Raw genomic sequence first — 20,795 nt, 5'->3', positions numbered from 1 at the left:
ATTAGATAGCAAAAAACAAATTACTAGCTTAAGTGATAATAAAGTACCATATTGTGAAGTAGTTGGAAATTTATTATATTTTAAATCTGAAAGTATTAATTATATTTATATATTATTATTGTTTTACTTCTATTGGAAGTAAAATAATAAATTAACACAAATACCTTACAAAACTATTAATATATTATATTAAATTGTATAAGTTATTAAATATTTTATTTCTTGTACAGTTTACCAACTGGCTAAATATAACCAATTTAAACAAATAATGTTTTAAGAAAATAATTTAAAACAAAGACAAATCAGTTAAAAATATTTATTTTTCAGATCATAATAAAAGTATACATTCTTAATAGAAAAAAGATATATAACAATTTTTCTTAGAGATAAAAAATATGGCTATAACAAAAAATAAATTATATAAAATAATATCTAATAATAACTTTAATATTACAAAAATATATGTATGTAAGTAGAGATTATCACAAAAAATAAACAACATAAATTAATCAGCCAAATACACACATTGTAAATATTATTTAATAATTGAATAGTTTGAAATAAATTCATTATATTAAAATGGGTTGGCTGAAAATGAGGATAAAATCAAATACTTCTACATCATAGTGATATAAACTCAATATAAATAACTGTAATTTTTAAAGGATGACAATTTCAAATACTTAGAAGATAGGAATAATATAAATAAGAACACCAATAGCCATAAAGGAACGGAAATAAGATTAATTAACAAATATACACTATTCAACTACTTTTATTTAGGGGTAAAAGTGGAGAACAATTAAATGAGATGCATAAATGAAGGCAATTAGTATTTGTAGCAATAGACCTAAACGGCCCATACAAAACTAAGAAGAAGAATATAATCAAAATAATGTTTTCTAATTAATAATTTAATAACTGTTAAATGATGTAATTATATTAACTATAATATTACATATCAATTTAATGATACTATTAATAAATACAAGTTTTATAAATTAGTTTCATTTTAATAAATTAATTCAATAACCAATAATATGAAATGTAATTAACAGTATGTACTTTAATATTATTTATAAAAATATCTCGATATTAAATTAATAATCAAAACAAATTTGAATTAAGTTAATAATACTAATATTATGTTTTTAATACCCTGAGTAATTTTGTTCAATAACAATTTACATGTATTATAACCTACATTTAATTAATAAATAAAATTAACTATATATAACAAAACATAACTATATTTAATCTTTAATTTTCTAATGATTGATTGTTAAAGAAATATTTTTAACAGATCTATTTAAAATAAATAAATAAAGCTTAAGTAAAATATACATTTTAAGTAGTTATTTATTTGTATCTTAAAAAAATTTAGTTTATCTATAAAAACCATTAAAATTATGAGATAAAATAAAAATATAAGAAATACTGTATACATAATTAAATATTCAGTAAAAAAATAAATAAAAAAATATTGAAAATCTCTTAGAACAAAATTTGTTGATGAATAAAAATTAAATTAGTCTACCCAAAATTCTACAGTATTGTCAAATATTTAGTTTAAAAACCAACTTGTACAAAATTTGCAGTCATAATTTATGATATATGCAGTTTGAATATATTTTATATACTGATATCAGTGGAACAAGTCCAAAATAGTAGTCCCAGTAGAGATCTATGTAATAAAATTTAGTTAACATTATTTAAAAAAAGTATCAAATTTTTATTGAATCCGAAGCAGTAATATAAGTGATGAAATTGTCAATTGTTAGTATCACAACTATTTTATTGTATCTTTAGTAGTGTAGATTATAAACAATAGAAAAGAAAGTGTATTCACAATCTACCATGTCTATGTCGAAAACTATAAATGGATATCATATATATATAAACTTGTTGCTCATAAGTTTAATAAAATATATTTTGGAATTATAGTATTATTATATAAGAGGGCATAATTTTAACTTATTTTTAGATGGACTGGATAAACAGTTATTTGTAAATTGACAATTATAAGCTGGGTCTAATACTAAACTTATCATTAGTAATAATATAATAATTATTTTTTATTTAATTTAAGTTTTGTTTGTTGAATTAAAAATTAAAATAAATGTATTATTAATTTAAAAAAATTGTAATAATTAATGAACATAATAGTGGATGTAACGTAATGCATATTTGCAAACAGTTAGTAATACAAAAAAAAATATATTTATCAACTGCTGTCTAGTTAATCTACCAATTAGGTAACATTTAATTTTAAATACCAAAATATTACACTTATGGTTTATGAATAATGAAGTCCCAAGTATCTTTCCATCGTAGTTTAAGAACTTCTTTAGATGTTAGAGGAGTAGTTCCATAACTGAAGACAATGAACTTTTTAAATACATACATAACACTTAAAATCCATATGCAAAGACTTAAATGAAAAATAAATCTCGGGATCAATTTTGCTCTGGAAATAGATGATAAAATTAATACATTATAATACAATATAATAATTATAACATATTAATTGATTAATTTATTTGAGATAACATACTTCACGATATTTGCCAGATGTTGCATAAAAGCAGCACACAATAATATCTTAAATACAAGAGCTGGCAAATAGTGATGTAAAAATAATGTACGATCGACAAAAAAATATGGGATATAATGTAAGCCATATCCAACTACTAATACTTCTCCAATTGTTTTGAATTGTTCCCATTCATCTAGTAAAAAATTAAAACAATATTGACTATGAATACTTTTTATAAAATACTAAATTACATACCAAAAGATAAATCATAAATTTGTCTTCTTTGACGCAGTACATAAAAAGCAAAGAATGATAAATATAACAATAGACATAATGTCGATGAATACCATACAACAATATTTCCCAACAGGTGAATTTGTCCCTGTAATGAAATTTAAAACAAATAATTATACATACAATGTTAAATAATATGTATGATATAAAATTGACTAACATTATCATGTTCACTTAACCAATAGGCCACTCCTCGGACCATTAACGGCCAATCGATAGGTTCACTGCTATACATATGTGAGTGAACATTTTGTGTGTTCGGTGAGGAAAATATAATTTTATATTGTAATTCCCAAAATCTTTCCCAAAGTCCCAATTTTGTTCCTTTTGGTGGTATCATTTCAGCAGCGACAAGTTCACGTTCTCTTTCTTTTTCATTTTCACCTAGAACATGATTTTAATAACAGAAAAATAATAAGTACCTTCAATAGCGTAACCAGGATTATGAAATAATAAGGGGTTTCAAGTAGTGGTGGGCATATCCAGATTTCAAAAATAGAATTATTCACGGATTATATAGATTATTCAACTTGATTTTACTGTTCAATGACTCATTTTTATATCCTAATAATATTTTAATTCTATAACAAATTTCAAACGCATTTTAAGTACCAGTCACCAGTGATATCATAAAACTTAAGTATTAATTTATTGTTTAATTCTCATGAAAATAAAATAAAATAATTTATTTAACCATACATTAAAAATAATTGTAAGTTTTAAGTCATATAAAAAGCATATTATCTATAAATCCGAATAATTTAAGAATTCCATATTAGAATATGATTCAAATCCGGATTTGGATATCTGGATATTCAGATATTCGGCTTTCATGGCCATCCTAGTTTTAAGTATAAATTTAATCAGGCTTTTTACAGTTTTTGTATATTATTAATAATTTTTTAGTGGGCGGGTAATGCCAATGGGGAGAAGGGGGAGTTAAACTCCCAAAATACCTTCAACTACGCCACCAGATACCTCAAATTATTAGTTAAAGTTTTTTTTTTACTTTTGGTATAGCGATGTTCCTCAACATTCCACACTGTATCATCTTGAGATATTATCTTATCTGTAACTACTTCGTGCTGATTAAATCCCCAATCTGGCAACTGTCTACCACTGAATTTCAATGCTTGTGATGAATTTAAATGAGTTAATATAACCTTAAGAGCATAAAATTAAAATAAATAATAATAATTTTTTTTTTTTTTAATAAAAGTACCTGAGAATTAATAGCTTGCCAAACATCTCCAAATTGATCACGATTGATTATTTCTACTTTCCACAGATTTTGAGCAGGCATAGAAACATTATAATCAATGTAACATGACACTTCCTAAAATAATTAATAAAATAAATTATAAGACATGGAAACTGTTGTTGAACATATTTTGTAAACTTATATACATATGTGTAGTGCATTTTCATGAAACATTGATTAATTAAATAGTTCACTAAGATTTAATTGAAAATCATAATTAAGGACCACCATCTCATCATTGATTATTATTTTATTAGTATACTATATTATTATTTTTTAATTTTTAGTGATTATTTATGCAACCTAGTAATAAATAGAGCAATTTAAGTAAAAATTTACTTGATTTTGTGGTGATACAGGTGCTGCAACATCATGCGAATTTAAAGCACGACTTGTCATTCCATGTACCAACTGAATAATATCACCATGTTTTATACCATCTGGGTCCTTTGTATTTTCTACCGCTAACGTATTTTTCTCTGGTCTTTTAACTATCCACCAATTATTTACATCCTGTAAAAAGTAATTAATAGAAAAGTTTAAGACTACAAAAATATAAAACAGGATTGATTTTTTAATTTAAAATTTTAAAATTAATATTATATAATATAAAATATACAAATTACCTTAAATGTATAGCATGTAACTTGTTGCTGATGAGAACTTCCTCTTTTATCCGCATATTTTATAGGATAAACATGAGTATGCGAGTGAAGCCAACATGTCCTTCCATGTGTATGCCGTAATGTTATTTGTGATCCATGAGAAACATGCAAAGGTTGACCTTTAGTTATTGATGCTAGTCCACCCTAAATAAAACATTTAACTTAATAACAATTAATACACCAATTTCAAAAAATATCAAACACCTACCTCTAAACTAGCTTGAAAGGCACTTGTCATAACACTGTCATGTGGACCTGCTTTGTTTAAAATTATAAGGTGGATAAAAAATACAGAGAAATAAATGGCAACTGATATCACAAATGTAATAATACATCTTAATACTACACATAAGAAAATAGTCAAATCTGATAGGCGCTTGTCACCTAAATGGTTAACCCAGAAATCTCTACAAATTATCCATAAACTCAAAAGCCACGAGAGAAGTCCAACATATTTGACACTATAAAAAAAAATTATATATTTTAAATTACTATATTTTATTAAAGAACGGATTTAAATGCTCTAAAAAACAAGAAAAATGCCTTAAAAATATGATGTAATTCACTCATAACAGAACTTTTTTAAATAAACTAAAAAAATTATCTTTAAATTAATTTTATCATCCTATTTTTATTTACCTTTAAAATTTTTTTTATAAAAACAATAAATAATAAAAATTGAAATAAGTCGAGACAAAATAAAAGTATTTTACTTTTTTCTTTTAGATTGAATTTAAATTAAATTAATAACAAAATAATTATTCATTCTCGTATAAAAATGACTTAAAAACAAAAATATGCAAATAATTTATAAAAATAAAAGTTACATTTTTAATTCCTTGATGTATAAATAAACTTGAGGTTGGAAAGCAATGTTTTCAGACATTCAGGAAAAAAAGCAATTTGTATTCAAATCCGTTCCCTATATATATATATATATTTGTATAAAAATGAAGAAACAACTTTATTTACCATGTGGCCATAGTTAGACAAATAGAAGCAATTATTAAGTATGTCAATGCCCAAGGCGATCTCATGTTCTGTCTTTTATACTTAAGCACAAATAATAATCCACATAATGTAAAAAATATAAGTATAGACTCCATCAAGATGAATCGAGACTGTGTTAATAATGTGTTTTCTAAAATGAGAAATTTAATAAATAGTTTATGATGAAAAAATAAAAATAATAAATACATTACCACAAAGAAGAAGAAATGAAGCAAGAGCAGCACACCAATGTCGACATCCTAATTCCAACATTAACTGATAAGCAACAGGAATAATCAGACTACCACATAATGCTGGTACAAAACGTAAAGCAAATAATGGGACTTCATCACTAAATTCGCTTCCAATCCTTTCAAATTTAAATTGGCCTAAACACAATTATAAATAACATTGAATAATACTTTAATTAAATAATATCAAAAACGCCTAACAATTGATTTTTACATCATTGTAGTTAAAATTATATTAATATTTGATAAGATAATTTTCTTTTATTTAATGAAATAAACTGTTGGAAGGAACATACCATTGTAATTACATAAATATGCAACAGCAGCTATTAGTTGTTTTCCAAGAGGTGGATGAGTGTCAAAAAAAAATGTTCGCTTCATATATAAACTAATATATTTCCCATGGTGAAGTTCATCAAATCTATATTTTTGATATATATATTATATAAAATATAAATATGAAATTAGTAAATGCATTTTTACATGACATAGGTAATTGATATGACATGAAATAGTTTCTTACACAACATTACGAGGTTGATCAAGTTTAAAAAATCTTGATGACAGAGCTGACATAAATAGTATCACTGCCAGTATATTTATTTCAATACTTATTTTAAAATTATTAAATATATCAGGTTTTTGTTCTATAAATAATTTTTGTTCGTTGGTTTCATAGTCTTTAGCAACACATTCAGGTTCTTTTTCCTAGAAATGAAGAATTCATTCAATGTTTTAAAGTACATTAATTAAAAAAATTGATATCTATATTTATAATAACAAGAATGTGTAAAATTCTTGGTGAACAATACTTAATGTGTACTATGTAAACAACGTACATAGCAAACATTTTTATTTTAAACAATAAGAATTTATCAACAAAAATACTCTCACATTAATTGAAAATTCCAATTTTAAAAGTCGAATAGTTACAATCAATACTCATTGTATAATTATACATTTTCATAATATCATAAAACAACGTGTTGTTTAAAGATTTGTGTTTAATGCTGGTAATTTCAGCACATCGCTATCCTAAAATCATAATATATAGTAAGCAAACCTGATTTTCAATATTTTCAGTCTTGTTCTTTTTCTTAGTTTGTTTTTTGTTCTTGGGCTTGACTGATCGATCTTCAGATTGCTTTTCCATCTTTATTGATTAGTTGTTTTGTTCTAATAATGCTGATCATGTAATATTTTTAATTCACGTTCATACTTAGTTATGATAGCTAGTATGTTTCTACTTGAATGTAGATAACTAAAATCAAAAACTGTCGATTTCCAGACCTTGCGAGGTAAATTTTTTTTTAAAAGTAACTTTTGAAACGACGTCCAAGCATTTCTTTAGCTTTGCTGACATGTCAATCGGATAACTAACGATAATATTGATACGAACCGTGTTATTGAAGATAAGAATAAGATTAGGAAATGTGATAAGATGTGATTTCGCGACCAGCCGGCATGTTATGGATTTGGTATAGTCCTTGCCTCCATGTTATAGTAATTATATAGTCAGCACTTGATTTTGGCGGATTGGTCATTTGTATATTTTCTTTTATTTGTAAATAAAAGAAATTGCTATATAGTGTATGAATGTATGATATAACATTTCATTTTTAAGTTCGACAAATCATTTCAATTCCTTTTGTCGCAATGTAGTGCATTTATGTTTTAATACAAAACATTGGCATTTAATTTATTATTATATTGACAAAAAATTATAATATCATATTTTTATTTTTATTATACATAAAATGTGGATTTATAAATAAAAATATATAATAAATAACATTAATTGACTTTGGACTTTTTTTCGCGAGACTTTTTTACCGAATTTTTGTTCATCGGACTTTTAGGCAGAACTCCAACGTTTCCAGAGTAGGTTAATTTTAACTTCGAGACAAAACATGACTCGACAGACGATGCGGTTATGAATTCGAGTTTAATCTTAAATTAATGTTACGAAATAAATTGTGTATACTCTTAGGCATAATCTGGGAGGGGGCAAGGGGCAATACTTACTCACACTTTACAATCAATAATAAAAAAATATTACTTATACCTATATAGGTACATAGTTATATGTAATTAGAACAAATAGTTGAGTTCATAATATGCAGACTCGTTTTATCTTACCCCAAAACAAGGAACTAACAGATAAAAAACTGTAACAAAGGAATTTATGGACTTAAGAAAGGTTTTGATGTATGAATATAAACCAGGCAAAAGATAATAGTGGTTTAAATAAAACTGTAAACAATTAAACTTAATGTGACTGTATACTGTATACTAATTTTAGTATTAAATATTTAGTTCTCAAATAAAGGGTTATTTATAAAACAAATACATAAATTATTTTAAAATAGTAATAGATACTTTTTAATAATCTTAAATACATACAAATATAAGAATTATGATTTATTACTTTATTAGTTTATTACTATATGTATTCACTAAATTTAGCTAGCATTTTTTTTCGCGTTGTTTAATTGAATTTTTATCTCTTATAATTAAATATTTATGTATAATAATAATAAAATAATAACTGTTGCATACTCATGGTTATAAAACGTACTATAATATCATTGAGTATAGATAGTATGTACTTTGTATCAAATGTTTAACCCTTTTCGATAAAAAAAATCATAAATAATAATTGTATGAAAAGAAAAAATTGACAAAAAACTTCGACGTTCAATAACGGTCACCTATCCATTTACGTGGCATAAAACCACCGGCTGAGCCGAAGGAAACTTGAGAGAATCCCACGACCGCCGGAGGTTGTCCTATGGTGCCAATAGTAGAGAAAAATATGTTATTTAGATTAAAGCATTTGTCGTTGATAATAACATGATTTGTTTATTTTTGTTAAAAATTCATTACAGTTTCTTATAAGTTATCCTTATAGTGATTAAAAAATTATAAGAATACATAGGCACAATTTTTTTTATTAGCATTTGAAGTTCAAATTGACAAAAATTCATTAAAACCATGAATATTTTTTTTTGTGTCTATCATCACGTTTTGGGGCAGTAAAAGTACTACGATTTTTGACTTCAGAATCTTATTCGATCAGACAGTGAATCTAGTTGGTACTTGGGGGGTCAAGAGTAAACAATTTTTAACATTTTTCTAAATAATCGGGATAAACAAACTAAAAATTACAGAAACAACGGGAAATTTTACGCACAATCAATTTTTGACAAAATCAATTTTGGTTTTTTGAGTAATTTTAAAACAATTGACCATAGATACATGAAATTTTCACTGAATCTTTATATAAATATATTCTATCCACATGCAATTTTCAAAAATTTTCTAAAATGTTTACTTTTGACCTGTATAATGCACCAAGGATATTCACTTTTACATCGGAAACCACCCCCAAAGTTTGAAATTGAAGAATTATTTCGACTAGTTATGCTGTAGAAAGACACAAAAACAAACATAAAAAAAAAAAAAAAAACACACATCATTGTAAAATCAATACATTCATCACTTCGTTCAGAATCTAAAACAATTATAACAATTTTTTTTTATAAGCATTCAAATTTTGAATTTTGAAAAAATACGTAAAAATCACAAAAATTCGCAAATTTTTTTAAGCTAGAAATTCATAAAAAATTTTCTTTTTAAATCTAAGATTATATTAGATATTTTCACCGAATATTTATGTAAGTATATTCTATCCACCATGCAATTTTCAAAAATTTTCGACTTAAGTTGAACTATTCATAGGCATATTATGCAATTTATTATCATTATTAGCTTTTTTTTAATTAATACAACATTGGATTTTCACTTTTAGCGATTACCTTATTTTGGTGTAACTCTAAAACAAATGATCACAGATACTTGAAATTTTCACTGAATGTTTATATATGCATTTTATATATTTGATAAAATTTTCAAAATATTTAGATTTGTTTTTGAGCTGTTCACTGACATTTTAATTTTTCAACTTTTTTAGTTTTTTTTCCAATAAATATCGATGAAAATTTATTTGTTCGGTAGAAAAGTTTGAAAATTTAATACAAGACTTCTAACACATTGTAACAATAGCAGTTAAAAAATATTAAAAATATATAGGTACGATTTTTTTTTTTTAAATCATTTAAAATTCAAATTTTGACTAAATACGTAAAAATTACGGCAATGTTCAAATTATCTTAAATAAAAATTCATAAAAGTTTTTCTTTTTAATTCTAAGATTTGAAAATTTAATACAAGGCTCCTAACATATTTTTACAATAGCAGTTGCAAAATAAAATAAATATATAGTCGCAATTTTTTTTTTATAAGCATTCAAAATTTAAATTTTGACAACATAAAAATTTTTAATAATCTATCCTAGACAGATAAACCGTTTCCGCTCAATATCGTTTTTCGTATACAATGATATAATATCATTGGATTCAAATTTAATTCCATCCATTACAGTAACCCTCTTGTATTCTACTGTACATCAGAGTGACATCAACTGACATACCTGTTTTAGATTCTGAACGAAGTGATGAATGTATTGATTTTACAATGATGTGTTTTTTTTTTTTTTTTTCTTTTGTGTCTGTGTACAGCATAACTAGTCGAAATAATGCTTCGATTTCAAACTTTGGGGGTGGTTTCCGATGTAAAAAATTGAAGATCCTTGGTGCATTATAGAGGTCAAAAGTAAACATTTTCCAACAGTTTTCAAAAAAATCGAGAAAAACAAAAAAAAAATGACAGAAAAACGGGAATTTTTACGCAAAATCAGTTTTCGACCAAATCGATTTTTTTATATGGTTGTAATTCAAAAAATAATCACTTGAAATACTTGAAATTTTCACCAAATGTTTATGTTAGTGTTCTCTATATACAGTTTAATTTTCAAAAATTTTTGACTTTTTTTGAGTTATTTATAGACCACTGAAATTTACACTTTTTTTGAGAATTTTTTTTTGAAGTGTCGGTAAAAAAATGTTGGACGACCAAAAAAACTTGAAAATTTAATACAAGGTTCCTTATGAGTTTTTCTTATTGGAGCTAAAAAAAATTAAAAATCGTAAGTCACAATTTTTTTTAATAAGCTTTTATATTTCAAAATTTTACGAAATCTGTTGAAAACGCGAAAATTTGCAAGTAATTTTGAAGTTGAAAAATCATAAAATTTTTTGCGTTTATAACTAAGGATTAAAAATACAACACTAAGTTCTCCATAAGTTTTCCTTCAAGTAGCTATAGAGAAAACTCGAAGTATCATTATAGAAAAAATTTTAAGTGCGTTTGAATTTTAAATTTTTACGAAATAGCGTAACGATAACGATTTATCCTGAAACGATTTTAAATATTTGTTATTATTCAAAAAGTATAAGTCCTAGATACTTGAAAATTTTACCAGTTATTAGGATCGGTATTTTCTTTACATGATTAAATTTTCAAAATATTTTGACTTTTTTTGAGATATTTATAGACGACTGAAATTTTCAATTTGTCTGAAAAATTTTTTTTGAAGTGTCGATAAAATTTTTTTTGCCCTATAGGCATTTTCTATATTTGATAAAATTTTCAAAATATTAAGATCTGTTTTGAGCTGTTTACTGACATTTTAATTTTTCAACTTTTTTCGTTTTTTCTCTATAAATATCGATAAAAAATTTTTTTGTTTGGTAGAAAAGCTTGAAAATTTAATATAAGGCTTCTACCACATTTTAACAATAGCAGTTGAAAAATAAAATAAATTCATAGTCACAATTTTTTTTTACAAGCATTCAAAGTTTGAATTTTGACAACATACGTAAAAATCACGAAAATTCATAAAATATTTTATGCTAGAAATTCATATAAAATTTGGAAAATTAATACATGGCTCCCCACACAGCAAAATTATATTTTTACAATTTTTTAACAATATTCATTCTTAAATTTAAACATTTGATGTATATTCGAGGAATATTTTTGATTATTGTCACAATATTATTAGATCACTATTTGGCAGAGGATCAAATGTTTTCACAATGATCTCTTAAAATATATATAAAATATTTTATGTGTTTCTTGTGAGAATATTGTTTATAATTGTTGCAAGAACATTACATGTTAGTAATTTTCAGAATATTGTTCATAATTGTTGCAAGAACATTACATGTTAGTAATTTTCAGAATATTGTATTTAAATGTTTTTAATATGTTATTGGTGGTGATTGTAAAAATATTCAGTTTAATGTTGTAATAACATTATATGGAGGTATATGATAATATTTTCCTTCTATATTGTAAAAACAATCAACTCCAATATTGTGAAGATGTTATAATATTATAATATTTAAAATTTTTACACGTCTTACAATTTTCTATATAATTTTTTAGTACAAAACAGGAATTAGATTTCAAAAAATTGTGTTATAGTTCTAATAAAATGTATATTAAAATCCAATTAAATACTGAGTGTAAATACATAATTTGCAAATACTATATAATATATACTAATATTATATGTATCTATAGTTATTTATAATAGTTTATTACAATGTTTTCTTCAACATAGATAAAAAAGTATAAAATTATATTAGGTATACGTATGGCTTTCCTAGCTATATAATAATAAATGTATATAATATTAAAAATAGAAATGTGGCTTTCTTAGCTATATAATCAGTTAATAACAAATTGTTTAAAAAAAATATATATAAGCTAGTATATTAGGTATACGTATGGCTTTCCTAGCTATAAGAACAAATTGTTTAAAAAAAATATATATAAGTATAAAATTATATTAGGTATAGGTATATATGGCTTTCCTAGCTATATAATAATAAATGTATATAATATTAAAAATAGAAATGTGGCTTTCTTAGCTATATAATCAGTTAATAATAAATTGTTTAAAAAAAATATATAAGTATATTAGGTATACGTATGGCTTTCCTAGCTATATAATAATCAGCTCATAAAAAAACATTTAAAAAAACAAAATATATTTAGTTGAAATTATAATTTAATTTACTTAAATGCAAAATTATTTGTTAAGTCACATTATTATCCACTTTTGTCCGTTGTATTCTTTTCATTTCTTTTTTTTATGCGTTCTGATGCTTGAGCCATCCACAATTTTATAGGTTTTTCAATATCTTTAAAAGGTATATCATGATATTTTTTCATTTTATGAACTGCCTCTAAATAACAAACAATACATATAAAAATATTTAAAGTAAATAAATAAAATATGTAGTCTTAAATAATTTTTTTTTAAATATTTACCAAATATTATAGAACAGCTTTGTAGATTAGATAATTTTAATTTTCCCTTATGACCAATGTATGAATAATTGGAGAGAAATTTGTCTGTGAAAATCTTTTGCATTATTCTACGCACAGTTTCTGATATGGTATCTCCCATAAGACGTGTTAATGCTAGTACCTTTAACATTTAAATTAATATAAATATTTCTGGAACTAATAAATGTCAATAAACTTAAAAAAATCATTCAATATTTACCATTTGAGTTCTGAATGGTTTATCGTTAGTCAATCGTTCTTCTATAACATCTAAAGACTCGTTGTTGTCAATACTAATTATTTCCATATCACTTATTACATTATGAAGGTTTAATGAAGATATAGATGGATTTTCAATTTTATCATGAATTTTCTCTATTAAAGTAACCATAGAATCTAATCGTTTTTGAACTACCTCAATTTCATATTTCATGCAAGTTAAGCTTCTGGTTACAATTTTTTTAAAAGCTGGAAAGTAAATAAACATTTATAAGTATAAAGAAAATGCCTATGCATTAATACTTTTGGTAGTATTAGGTTTTTAGTTATTTTACTGTAACAAAAACATATATATTATAATACCTTGATCACTTTCATTTTCACAGTTATTATTATTTGGAGTGAAGCCATAAGATAGGCGCCTAGGCGTTTCAGAAATTGTGTCACGAGTAACTTTTAATTTCTTGTTACTAACAAACTCCTGTACTTCATCAATATCTGAATTTGATCTTGAAATATTTTTTTTACTAGTGTTAGATTCAACAGAGTTTGATGGACTATTATTGGCAAATAGTTCATCAGTTTGGGATAATGATGCATCTGGATAGCATGAATTGCCTGGATTTTCTTCATCTTCAGATTCTGAAATGCATACATTTTACGTTTTAGTGACTTTATATTGAATACGAGAATATATAAAATTACAATAATAGGAATACTACATTTTTTAATAACACATAATATCACTGTAATTAATACATTAAAATGCTATAATTAAATTAGATATATAATATATTCATCATTGAATGAATTAACTGATTTTAACTTAAAAAACCGGTTTTATGAAATTTAATATTATTAAAGGAACCTATGATAATATATTATATTATTAAATAGCTATTATAGTTACCATCAGAAGAAACCGTTGGAAGTTTAGGAGCAATGAATTCCTTAGATGAACCAGCACTTGACCGTTGAATACTTTTGTTTCGATTTTTTTTATTTTCTTCAAACACATAAATTTCATTTGAAGAAACCTCGGAATTATCTTTAGCAAATGAACGGGCATCAATAAGACTGCCTAAAAAAAGTTCAAATCATAATCATATAGTTAATAAAATTATTTAAATCAACAAATTTCAATAAAATAAATAAGTATTTTATTTCATACTTATGTTATTTTTAATAATTGTTGCTTTTAAGTATTGAAAATCCACTTCGTTTGGTTTTAGGCGTCGCTCTATACATTTTCTCGGTGATTTTTTGGGCCATGCGCATACTCCTCTCTCAAACCAAAATTGAGGTACAGCTGCTATGCTGTTGTCTTCGAAGCAAACAACAGTCCACATTTTACTAAAACAACCATTCTAAAATTAATTTTGAAAATACAATCAAATAATTTATTCATACATAGTGTATAGCAACATATATTAAAAACGTCCTATTATTTACCATTTATGGTTTTAAATGTTTTCTTTAAGTTACAATTACAGCCAACATTAGCAACAACAGTTCAATACTGTATACCAGCTATACCTAATTGAAGCCAATAGCTAATAGCTTGTATTAATTTCTTACATATATAATTATTTACTTATTATGTACTTAAGTATCTTACATTTTTTCAAATACAGGTAATTCTAAAATCTTAAAATCTAAAAATTAAGAATCAAATGAATAAACAATTTATTTGATTGAATATAAAACTATAAAACTATGAAACTATAAAACATATTAAAATAAAAATATTTTGTCAAATTTAAGAGTGAACATTTTTTACAAACTTAATTTTTGCTAAACAAAAATAATATTTATCTTAATAATGGTATGGCTATAAGTTCATTTTCTATTTCAAAAACAACCATTTTAGTTTTAATATCCGCTATTTTCCATAATTTATTATTTTCACTTAAATTTTTAATTTTGTATATATTAAGTTTTGAAGAACATATAGGCTTTAAAAAAAAATCTATTTTATTTTCAAATTTCTGACCAACTATGGTGTCAGTTTTTGAACTAATTTTAGTAATACGAACAATATCTTCACTATTTGAAAGGAAAAAACAATCGGGTTCATTAACTCTAAATGTGAATTGCGAGGGTTCAGTAACTTCAATATTTTCATTATTGCAACGCTCTTCGTATCGTCTAACAATTTGCTGCAATGGTGTTTCATGCTTCCGAAGCATTCCTTTTAATTCCTTCATATAGTTTTCAAAGGTGAAGGCGCTACAATTATCAAGTGGTCCATGCAGATGATAGTCATCAACTAAGTGAAGTAAACCATGGATATTATGGGATATAAAGTGACATCCATATATTTGTTGAAATCGCTCTACAAAGTACTCCAAAAGTTTTTGGGCATAACATAAATATTTAGAACTTTGTTCGGAAATCAAAAGAATTCTTAAAGCTACACTAAATACCATGAAATGTTGATAGCAGTCATCAGGGAGAATATTTTTTAATACTATAGGACCAGTATACAGAAGAAACTGACGAAATTCTGTTGCCTTATATCGTTTAAATTCTTCAATTGCTCTTGGCTTTCGTGCAAAATCATTTGTTATACATTTTTTTATCTTATTAAGTGAAGATGTTATGTTTTTTATTTTCCAGCTTGGTAAACGAACATTAGTTGGCCCTGTATTTAACCAGAGACTTATTAATTTTTTTGTGACCCCTAAACAAACTAAATGCATATAGTCAAGAGGAAATAAATGTACAATATCAGTATCTGGTATTAATGCAACACATGATATGGTAGATGATATGTGGTGCTCTTCATACTTCATTTGTACATAGTCTTGATGTAATCTTTTCATACTTCCATTTTTGTCGTAAGGAAAACAAACACGGTTGTTTATGTAATCACCTTCTTGTACACAGCGTGTACAAGAAAAAAAACCAGAATGACCCTTTACACGTAGTACAAACGATTTCGCTGGTGCATCACAGCACATTAGTTCAATTTTAACTTTTTTTACTTCATTGTTAATAACGATCCCATTTATTGATAAATCTATGATTTCTGTAATGAAGTCTAAAAGGAAATCGTTACTGTCTTGTGGTTTTTCATTTCCATAGTATATTCCTACTGGAAAAATATATTTTCGGTAAGGAATAATATATCCCAAAATTGGCCATAACTGACCTGAACTACTCTTTGATATTGGAAGCCCATCTATACCAATAGCAATCTTTATTTGTTCATTAGTAGACAAAATCGATGAATATCTTTGGATACCTTTTTTTATGCCAAAGTGGTAGTATATTCCTGGTTTTACTTCTCTTATATTTAAAACCTTTGTAGATGTTGATTTTAATAATGTTCGACAATCTTTTGGTAGGTATGTAAGTTGTGCTTTATATTTTAAGACACTCAAAAGCCTGTTTACTGTGCTTTGAGGAACATTACAATCAACAGCCCACTCACCAAGAGATTTTTTGATGTCATCTTTATTAACATTTAAAACTGCATTGCTATAATTCATTTCATTAGGAATAATATAATTTATTGAACTATTTGAAGGCAAATCCTTATAAAACAATGCACCGTCTTCTCTTGGATCTTCTGGAGGGACCTTTTTTGAGGAATACAAATTATTGGAAGCAAAATTATCAATTTCACTTTCATTGAAAGTAATAATTTCTTGGGTCGTTTCTTGAATTGGAGAAATATTAAATTGAGGTTCTAAACTATTTGACAAATTTACATCAAGTAAATTTTCTAATATTTCCATCTCTTGTTGTATTTTTCTCCGCTTTGTTCGATAACTGCTAGCTGCTTTCATTTTATGTACCTAGTTAAATATTTGAAAGCCTATAATATATTATACTATATAATATATAATTATACTAGGTATATAATATATAATTATACTATATAATATATAATTACTATTCATACATAATATATTTAATTTTGTAATTTAAGAAATATAAATTATGTTACTGGTAGTATGAATATTCAAGTATAATGTTTTATAATGCCAAAGAAATGGAATACTTTATGATCAATAGAGATGAAACAAAAATATATATGAAAAAGAGAGAGATAAGTACATATATAATTAAAATATAATAAACTATAGTCTTATTAAACAAATAAAATAAATATAATACAAATTTAATAATTATATATAAATAACCTAGGAATAGATAATACAATTTTAATACAAGATTCAAATTCTTATTAATATTTTTAATAACACAAAATGTTTTTTTTATACCTGTGTATAATAATATACCTATAGGCAGAATAACAATTAATTAAGAATACATCGATTTTACCTTAATTAATTGTTATTCTGCTTTATTTTCATTTTCCCTATCAATTTATTGTCGTATGGATTGTGTTTTTTACATTTGCCCCAATAATTCTACTATATATTACTATACATTTTAGGGAAAATGTAAAAACTCACATAAGAACAGTTTGAAGAAATAATTAATATATACTGATGATTCATTTACTTTTCCCCATTCTTTTATTTTCTAAATTGTAATGGGCATATGTAAATTTAAAATTGTAAACTGGATAATGTTTTTATACTAAATATAACCCCAAAATATGGTTGCTTAAAACTTTTACATATAATTACATTGCAAGATATGTGTAGAACACATTATATATGTGTGAGTGTTAATGTAAGTAAACATTGTCAAAACCGTTTACATTTACCCCAGTTTATCTAAAAGAATTATGACATCATTTATACAAACAAGATTAAAATATTTCACTAATTAGAAAAACTGTTAATTATTTAGCATTTATGCCTGTAATTAGTGTATGTATTTATTTGGTGAATATATATAATAATGTAAAGAACTAATGGTGAAACACAACGGGACTTTTGGGTTTAAAAATTTCAACTTAAACTACCTATATAAGTAACCATGACCGTTTATGTTATAACATAAAACATTATGCATAGTACCTACCTATACCTACCTACCTATATATTATAGTTGGTAATATTCGTATTATTTGGTAACTTGATATTTTTAATTTTGTATTCAATTATTTTATTAAAAAAAATCATAAATTAGTAAATTTGTTTATATACAATAGGTAAGAAATAAATGTATTTATTTGTACTGCCTACTATAATGAGCAGGGCTAGGATTTGTATGCAATAAAAAATGGTAAAGTATGCATTTTATTTATCGAAATATGCAAAAATATGCATTTCAATTTTTATAAGATAAACACAAAAATATAGTTACAAAAAAAATATTTATTTGTTGAAATACATCAGAGATTGTCTGTTTGTCTTAATATAATATAATTGAGAAAAAAAAAAATTTAGAAATAAGATTTATAATTCATATTCACTACGTGTGTTACATGCTACGACCATAATTTTTTTTAAATTTTCAAAAATGAATGTCAAACTTTTCAATTATTTATCTCATACCTATTGTACCATAGGATTGTATTTATATTTTATAAAAATAAAATTTATGTTTGACAAAAAAACCAAGTTTTATGAAATATATACTATAAGACATGCATTTTTCGCATTCTTAAAATCAAAATATGCAATAATATTCATTTTATTCAATATACCTATTATGCAATGATATGATTTTCATCCAAAATATGCAAAAACATGCAAAATAAAAATACCACCATTTATCTCATCATGAGGTGATTCATGGACATTACTGACAAAATCAATAATCAGAAGGCGCAAAAAAAACATGCTGTTGCATATAAATCCTAGCCCTGATAATGAGTAAAATAGTAAAGTACAAGTAGGTACAATTTTATGAGTAAAAATAATCACATTTTGACAGTTGATTTTTTTGTACATAATTATACACCTTTGTATATATATTTTTGTACATATTTTTTATTATATGAGTATATAGATCTAAATATAAAACAACTCGAGTTGTTACCTAATCAACGAAGAAGTCCACACAGTGGTGGGAAGTTTATTAGCAGGTTTGGACCACCGTTCTAGGGGTGTGTCATGTGGTAGGAAAAATCCAAATTCAACGAGCCACGGAACAATATTAATTAGCCAATTCAAGACTTTTAATTTTGACAGTGAAAAAAACACCATGTCAGTGTATAGAGTTTACAAGCATTTGGATTTGGGCCATGAGTTTTCATATTAATTTAAAAACTGCAGTTCAAATTACCGATAGAATATTATAGTATAATAGACCACTTCCTATATATTTTTAATTTTGGCCGGATAAAGTGTGGGAAATGAATATATTAATTTTATTATTAAGACGTGTAATTTAAAATATAGTACCTTAAGTGTTACGTATGTAAATGATAATATGACTTACGTGTTTTAATTTGACGGAGCTTCAATATTAATAATATATAAAATATATTATTGAATCTTCAACTTCCAGCTTGACGGCAGTCGATAGACAACTTCGATTAATCGGTTAGGAGTTTATGATAAAACGTGGCTAAATAACATGGCATAAATAATAAAGCGGTATGAAATAAATCGTAAATCGTACCTATGTTACAGTCAACGAAAAATTAAGGAACAAATGCAGTTTGGTTCCCACGCGAATTTTTCGATTTTTTTTTTACCAAAATGTGTGTTTCACGACACTGAATACAAAAGTCTAATTCCAAAATTCTCGCAAATCATTATTTTGGAAGTTATAGCCATCCAAAGTTTGCGATTTTATGTTTATACGCATATACGCGCAACACTACTTTAATGCCGTGCACATCGCCAATATATACGCACGTTCGCTGTAGGTAAGTGACCTAGCAAGTAAACTGAACCTTAAGTAACACAAATGACTCATGTCTTAAAGTCAATAAACTTCACGGCTCCCGGAGCCTATCGGCTCCGGTCACCGGACTCGATGGCCAGATAAAATAAAATAAGTATAAGTGGCTCCCTTCGCCTGTCGGCTCCGGTCGCCAAACTCGAGGTCCTCTGGACCTCTCGTTGGATGGGGGCTCGGCCCCCAAACCCCCCGGGGCTTAAATAGCAAACCTGGGGGGGAGGGGGAGGGGGGGGGGGGGGGCGACCCCTCCGGGGTCGCGGGGGGGAGAGCGTCCCTGCCCTGCGGGCAGCCTGATGACCTAACAAGTAATCTGAAACTAATTTAACACAAATGACTCATGTCTTTAAATTCAAGGGACCCCCGGTTCCCGGAGCCTATCGGCTCCGGTCGCCGGACTTGATGGCCAGATAAAGTAAAATAAGTATAAGTAGCTCCCTCCGCCTGCCAGCTCCAGTCACCAAACTCGAGGTCCTACGGACCTCTCGTTGAATGTGGGCTCGGCCCTCAAACCCCCCGGGCTAAAAAATCAAACTTGAATGGGG

The 20,795-nt window shown here is 25.8% G+C and overlaps 2 protein-coding genes across 2 annotated transcripts; both read right to left on the bottom strand.

The window, feature by feature from the left end:
• Positions 1 to 302: 302 nt before the first annotated feature.
• Positions 303 to 7,382, bottom strand: rt (Protein O-mannosyltransferase rt). Its single transcript, XM_089217044.1, has 14 exons — positions 7,061 to 7,382; positions 6,521 to 6,705; positions 6,294 to 6,418; positions 5,959 to 6,135; positions 5,729 to 5,897; positions 4,965 to 5,217; positions 4,718 to 4,900; positions 4,431 to 4,604; positions 4,053 to 4,166; positions 3,840 to 3,993; positions 2,991 to 3,214; positions 2,792 to 2,918; positions 2,555 to 2,729; positions 303 to 2,467 (listed from the first exon to the last, which is right to left on the bottom strand). Exons 1-14 carry the CDS (start codon positions 7,148 to 7,150, stop codon positions 2,290 to 2,292), a joined length of 2,328 nt encoding a protein of 775 aa, XP_089073170.1. The 5' UTR covers positions 7,151 to 7,382; the 3' UTR covers positions 303 to 2,289.
• Positions 7,383 to 12,753: 5,371 nt separating this feature from the next.
• Positions 12,754 to 20,419, bottom strand: LOC149061587 (uncharacterized). Its single transcript, XM_089217467.1, has 7 exons — positions 19,786 to 20,419; positions 14,648 to 14,829; positions 14,387 to 14,557; positions 13,840 to 14,118; positions 13,478 to 13,725; positions 13,240 to 13,399; positions 12,754 to 13,154 (listed from the first exon to the last, which is right to left on the bottom strand). Exons 2-7 carry the CDS (start codon positions 14,823 to 14,825, stop codon positions 13,018 to 13,020), a joined length of 1,173 nt encoding a protein of 390 aa, XP_089073593.1. The 5' UTR covers positions 14,826 to 14,829; positions 19,786 to 20,419; the 3' UTR covers positions 12,754 to 13,017.
• Positions 20,420 to 20,795: the final 376 nt, after the last annotated feature.

Source organism: Diuraphis noxia, unplaced genomic scaffold, assembly GCF_037042655.1.
Source record: "Diuraphis noxia isolate RWA-SAM2 unplaced genomic scaffold, SU_Dnox_SAM2 contig0001, whole genome shotgun sequence".
In the NCBI taxonomy this organism is placed as follows: Eukaryota; Metazoa; Arthropoda; class Insecta; order Hemiptera; family Aphididae; genus Diuraphis; species Diuraphis noxia.
This window is presented reverse-complemented; position numbering and strand designations above follow the sequence as displayed.